We start from the raw sequence: 6,514 nt of genomic DNA, 5'->3' as shown, positions 1-6,514 counted from the left end.
CCTAGACTGTCAGAATTGAAAGGGTGCAAGAATGTAGAATTTCAGAATTAGATGGAATGGGCTTTAGAAACCGAACAGAGTTTTGTTAATGCCTCCCCTATGAGATCACCTCCAATTCATCCTGTCAAAGTTTGTTTGTATCTAACTGTTTGTATGTTATCTCCTGCATTCGATCATAACCTCCTGGAGGACAGGAGCTATTTTTTGTCTCTGTATCCCTGGTGCTTAGCATAGTCCCTGTTGTATGGGAGGCACTTAACCCAAGTTAAGTGACTGGTTCATACACGCTTGTTGACTTGACTTGTCTAGGAGGGACCTTAAAACAAAGAACAGAGCTAGAAGGACTTTAGAACATGGACCATCAGAACAGGGAGGAAGATTAAAAATAATCTAGTTCTACTCCTTCATTTTAAAGAAGGGGAAGTTCAGTCCTTGAAGGGGATGTCTTCCTTAATTTTACTCAAGGTCGAATGGAAATTTTACTCAAGCTCATGGAAAAGTCAGGACTGTGTTCCAAGTCATTTGAAACAATACTATTTCCACTCTATCTCACTGCCCCTGTTTCCTGAGCACAGACCAGGAGACTCTAGGGGCTGAGGACCAGCCTGGTGTATGTGTGTGTGTGTGTGTGTGTGTGTGTGTGTGTGTGTGTGTGTGTGTTTGTACATCATGAAGGACATAAAACAGCATTCAGATGTAAGATTTTGGAGGAGTAGGAGTCCTGTGTAGAATATGACTGTATAACAAATCATAGTGTGTTTCTTTCAGTCATTTTCAATCATGTCTGACTCTGTGACACTATTTGGGCTTTTCTTGGCAAAGATGCTGGAGTAGTTTGCCATGTCCTTCTCCAATTCATTTTACAGATGAGGAAACAGGCAGACAGAGGTTAAGTGACTTGACCAAGGTCATACAAATAGTACATATCTGGGGCCAGATTTGAACTGGAGGAGGAGTCTTCCTGACTGCAGGTCTGGTACTCTATCCACTACATCATCTAACTGTCTAAATCACAGGGCACATCTCCTCAGTCATATGAAAGATAGCCCCAATTCAATGAACTGTGAATACCCCATGGGAAGCTGGTCCTGCCCAGGCTCATCTCTCACCTGCCTCAAGTGCCATTTAGTCCAGGGCTATATAAAAACATTTGGTTTCCCTATTTCTTGGAAACTTGTACTTGCCTGGGGTTGTAATCATGTGTCTCTTGCACACAGGCCTTTCAAATGGGATCTGGGTCTACTCACTTCACCTTAGTCACTCTACATGAAAGCAGGGGATGTGACTCTTGTCTCTCTAAAGGGATCAAAACTTCTCAAATGTTTAAGCATGCCAGCTTTAATCACACCAGACACCAATTTGGATTTTCTTTGTTTATAATTGGACATAGGACATATATGACAGTGGCAAAAGAATATCAAAAAGTACCAGGTGCTTTGGCTGAAAGGATACTCGGATATTTTCCTCTTCTCATGCTTCCTTCTGTGGTTGAACAGGAAGCAAAGTGGGCCCAGTTGTGAGCATCCTATCAGCTCCAGGTGCCAGAAATCAGCAAATGCTACAAATGAGGACTTGATTTATTTTTTGTTGAATACCTAGAGTCTAGATTTAATAAAGTGGTAAAGAAAATGTCAATAATGAATTAAACTTAAGTGTTATGTATGAGGTTTGGCTGTTTTTTGTTTTGTTTTGTAGAGTCACTTGTTAGCCCAGATCACAGGGGCTGGGAAAGGAGTGCTACTGGGAAGTTTGTTTACATTTTCAAGGTTGGTTTAGTTGAAGATTTCCTACTCTCCCCCCAAACTCTCAGAAGACATGACCACTCCAGTAGGATTCAATTCACCAAACATTTATTGTGTGCTTCCTTTTTACAGTTTTGTGTCTTATTACTACAAGCTGTGGAGAAAATGGTCCTTACCCTCCAGGAGCTGATAATCTAATTGGGAGATAAACCAGACATAGAAAATGATAATTCACAGAGTTATTTGAGAAATGGGTTCAAGAGCTGAACAAAGGTTTGAGGTACACTGGCCTTATTAGTTAGGTGTCAGGGAAGTCTTCTTGGAGGAGGTGGTATTTGAGTTGTACTTAAAGGTTGGATAAAAGTTTAACAGGTCAAAAAGGGCAAGGAGGGTCCTATGAAAATATGGAATGGCTGAAGCAAAGTCACAGAGGTGGGAGATGAAGTGTACCAGTTTGTCTAGAATGTAAATTATAATAAAGGGCTAAAATAGGAGGTGGTCACCAGTTTTGAGAAGGCATCCAATGTCCGGTAGAGGAGTCTGAACTTTACTTGAAAGAGAATAGGGAGCCGCTAAAAGATTTTGAGCAGAAGAGTGATATTGGTCCTGTGTAAAATAAATCTGAGTTGGAAAAGAATAGTTGGGGTTGAGGGGCAGAGTGAAAGAGGTAAGGCCTTTTAGAAGGTCATTCTAATTTTCCATGCCTGAAAAAAATCTAATGAATCTATCACTTAGAGAGGCAAGCTTGACTAGAATGGTTGAGGCAGAAGTCATACCGAGAGGGGTGGGAAAGAAAGGAGGTGATTTCAAGGTGAATAGAATGTTGAACCTGGAAGGAGCCTCATAGTCCATCTAGAGTTAGCTCCTGGTTAGACAGAAGATTAAACAGGGACAAGTCACTCAAACATGTCACATAACTAAGTAATGGCAAAGCTGGTAATCTAGCCTAGGACTCCTGGCTCCATTCTTGAACCTTTTCTTCTACATCATGGTGACTCTAGGTCCACTGCCCTCCTCACATGGGTAAAAGCTCAGCAAGTACACAGCACATGGTGTTTTGGGAGCCCTATGACCCTATAGCACATGAGAACTTGTCCTTCCTTCTCCCTTCTCCCCTCTCCTTTCTTTCTCCCTCTCTCCCTCCCTCCTTCCTTCCTTCTTTCTTTCCTTCCTTCTTTCTTTCCTTCCTTTCTTCTTTCCTTCCTTCCACCCAATCCGGAAACCCTTATCATACATTTACAAGATCTCTGTGCTCTATTCTAGGAGAGTTACAAAGATTAAATAAGACCTGGTAATTGACCTCAGGAAGCTCAGTTTTGAGTAGAGGCATATTCAATTTTAAGGTAAATGAATAATAAAATACTTGATTTTACAAAAAAGAAAAAAAGGAAGGAAGGAAGGAAGATATATAGCCATAAGGAGGCAAAGAAAGATATTGTCATAGGGCTGGGGACAGGGGTGGGATTTGATACAACAAGGAGGAATCACTCCCAGCTAAAGAGTATCAAAGAAGGCTTCATGGAGAAGATAGTGCAACATCCTATCATTGCCCTGAGACTTGAAGTGTGGAGAGTACTTCAATAGATAGCATTTTGGGGAAAGGTATTCCAGGCAGAGAAGCTGGAGGTAGCAAAGGCATAGTGGCAGGAAATCAGGAAATGCTAAATTGTCAGCAGCATAAATCAGACTAAAGTCAGATTGTGAAGAGCCTAGACTGGCAGGACTTTGGATGGTACCCAGTAGGCAAGCAGCATAGGGACCTCATCAGGGCTGGACTTTAGGGAGATTTAAGGGAAACTGGAAGCATAGAGAGAGAAAAGCAGAGTTAGTTGAGACAGACCAGGTGAGAAGTCACTCAGTTCATCCCTATGACTCTAGGCAGGAGGATTCAAGAGAGAAAACTGACTTCACTGATGCTCTAGCATAAGGACCCAACAGTCCCTGAAAAGCAAGCTGATAGAGGCTGTTAGGACAAGGCCCTCTGACCCCTGGAGGACTGCAGCATCTTCCTTATCTGGGAGCTCTGTAGCAAAGGAATCTGTAGTATGCTAGTTAGTACTAGGGTCAGCGCTCTGGGCCTTCTGCAAACACTCTTGGATGCTTTGGGGTTCCTGAAAGGAGAACCGGATTGAGCATCCAAAGACCTGGGGCCGAGTCCTGGCTCAGATATTTACTAGCTGTGTGACTTGCGGCTCTTTGAGCCTCAGTTTCCTAATCTGCAAAGTAGAAATAATGATCCTTGCCAGGGTTGAAATAGGAGAAGGTTTTTGAAACCCAGTTTTTTAGACAAGGGAGATGTTAGTATTGTAAAGATGATCCCTTTGAGGACTCAATAATAATAATAATAATAATAAAATCTACCCAATGAGCCTCAGGGCAGCGCACTTGCTAATGAGCTGTCTGATTCCTACCAAGGGAGGAACAAATGGGATAATTAACACGGGCAGGGAGCTGTGGAGGAGGTGAAGGCAGGTTCCTGGAAGCTGCTCCCCAGCGTTGTGCCACACGCCGTGTCTCCTGCCTGCGTCTTCTCCTCTAGGGACTTGATTCTGCCTTTTCGGAGCTCTTGGGTCTGCCATCTCTCCGGTTGGCCTCCCTGAAGCATGACTTGATCTCCTGATTCACCATTTCCTGCCAGGCATCTCTGGGAAAGGAGACAAATATACGAAGGGTAGACAGGTCAGCACAAGAGGAGAAAGCAACTTTGGCAAAGAGGAGCCAGGAACACTCTGCGTGATGTCGGATCTGCTTCTGATGCTCCCTATCGCACCCTTGGACTTCATTTCAAGGTTTTCATCTGCCCAATGGGGCTAATGACATTTACCTGGTCTTATGGGCACTATGGAATCAGATGAGAGTGTGAACAAAAGTGCTTTTTTTTTTTTTTTTTAAAGTAAACTGTAGAAATAGGGACTGCTGTAAACATAGAGTAGTGAACAGAACACTTGTCCATGTATCAGGAGACCTAGGTTCTAATTCTGACTTGGCCACTGACTAGCTATATAATATTAGACAAGTCAATCTCCCTTGCCTGGTCTCAATTTTCCTATCTGTCAAATGAAAGGAATTGATGCGAGAATCTCTTTTCTCCAGTCCTTTTCATCTCTAACATTCTATTTGCTAAGGGTCGCTTCTAGATCTCTTCCTTCCAGCTCTGACATTCTGTGTTCTAAGACCCTTCCCAGATCTGACATTCTGTGTTCTAAGGCCCTTCCCAGTTCTGACATCCTGTGTTCCAAGGGCCCTCTCAGCTTTGGCATTCTATGTTCTAGGTCCCTCCCTGCACTAATAGTCTGTGTTCTAGGGTTCCTGCCAGTAGATACTCTATAACCTCAGTGGAGATGGCACCTTGTACACAGAAGGACTTCATGGGTGACATCCCCCACATCAGACCTAGTGAGTCAGCTATGTTGCATGCAATGGCAATGTCTACCTATAGAAGTGAGGAGTCTATCACAGAGCTCACTGGTTAGGAGGTTAATCTAAGATGCTTCCATCAAAGCTAGTGATCAGTATAAGAAGAAAGGCTCTCACAAAGCTGCCTGGATCTGGGTAGTAAAGGGACCAGATAGGGACAAACCTTGAATCCAGGTCTTTTTAGCTCTGATGCTGAGTCTCTGTCCACTATGTCACAATGCCTGGTACATAGCAGGTACACAGTAAATGCTTGTCCAATGAACTAACATAATCACTGACCTTTGAATTATTAAGACATCAAAACATTCCAGGCAAAGAGTAAGAAAAATGGAGAGAAGTTATTGATTGATTCACACAAGAGACAATGCCAAAGAGTTCAGTCCTCAATGGGAGTTCAAAGTGATCTGGCAAACCCATCAGAGCTTCCCAACTCTGTCTCTGACAGGCCTGTCCCAATCACCTTCAACCCAAGGAGCTGAATGCATTTTCCAGATGTCATCATAGGCCTCTTGGGGAAGGTCGTGTCTGGGCCCGTGGCTGGATTGATGCATTAGAGTGAGGCGGGAGGTGTGCGGGGCATGTCACAGAAGTACAAAAACGTTATATCTTGGGTGGGGAAGTCATGTGAGACAAACTCGCTTCCCCCTTACAAAACATGATCCTCTCTGGAGTACATTCACCCTGAGAGGCTCCCCACTGACTCCCCGGCTTTGTGGACACTGGAATGAACTCGATTTCCCACCTCCCATCTCTCTGGTTAGATTTGTGATTCTGGTGACCTCCAATTTGACTCGGAAAGGTCTCTGATTTGCAATCACCGATCACAACTTGTATCACATACCCTTCTCTGAAGTGGGTTACCTCCTTGGACCTTGTTGATTTCCTTTAGTCAGCAGCATCCCTTAGGGTCTGTTAACTCCAAATCTGATTCCCTTTTTATGATAATAGCAGTATAAATAATTATAAAAGCTAAAATATCTATACCACTCTAAGGTTTGCCAAGCACTTTACAAACACCATCTTATTTTATGTTCCCAGTAGCACTGGGAGGGAGGCACTATTATTATCTTCATTTTACAGATGAGGAAATTGAGATAGACAGAGGCTAAATAACTTATCCAGGATCACACAGTTAGTAAGTTTCTGAGACTGGGTTTGAACTTAGGTCTTTCTGATTCCAGATCCAGTGTTCTGTTCACCTCGCCATCTAGCTGCCCGTGATGGCATTTTCTGGACCCTTCCCTATTCTGGGATGTATTGAGGTAAGAGATTGGGAGATCCTAAAACCAAGTACTTATACAAAGTATCTTTTAGTTGTTTGAGAAGAAATTGGTTGTTCCTATGTTCTCTGGTCC

At 43.2% G+C, this 6,514-nt stretch overlaps 1 protein-coding gene across 1 annotated transcript in view; it reads right to left on the bottom strand.

Moving 5' to 3' along the window:
- Positions 1–4,149: 4,149 nt before the first annotated feature.
- GUCY2F (guanylate cyclase 2F, retinal) overlaps positions 4,150–6,514 on the bottom strand; it is a 50,840-nt gene continuing 48,475 nt past the window's right edge. The window contains exon 18 of the mRNA XM_072616799.1: positions 4,150–4,386. Coding sequence (XP_072472900.1) covers positions 4,278–4,386 — 109 coding nt within the window. The 3' untranslated portion in view covers positions 4,150–4,277. The remainder of the gene's footprint in view (positions 4,387–6,514) is intronic.

Source organism: Notamacropus eugenii, chromosome 5, assembly GCF_028372415.1.
Source record: "Notamacropus eugenii isolate mMacEug1 chromosome 5, mMacEug1.pri_v2, whole genome shotgun sequence".
NCBI lineage: Eukaryota > Metazoa > Chordata > Mammalia > Diprotodontia > Macropodidae > Notamacropus > Notamacropus eugenii.
Note: the sequence above shows the minus strand (reverse complement) of the source record. Positions and strands in the feature narration are given on the sequence as shown.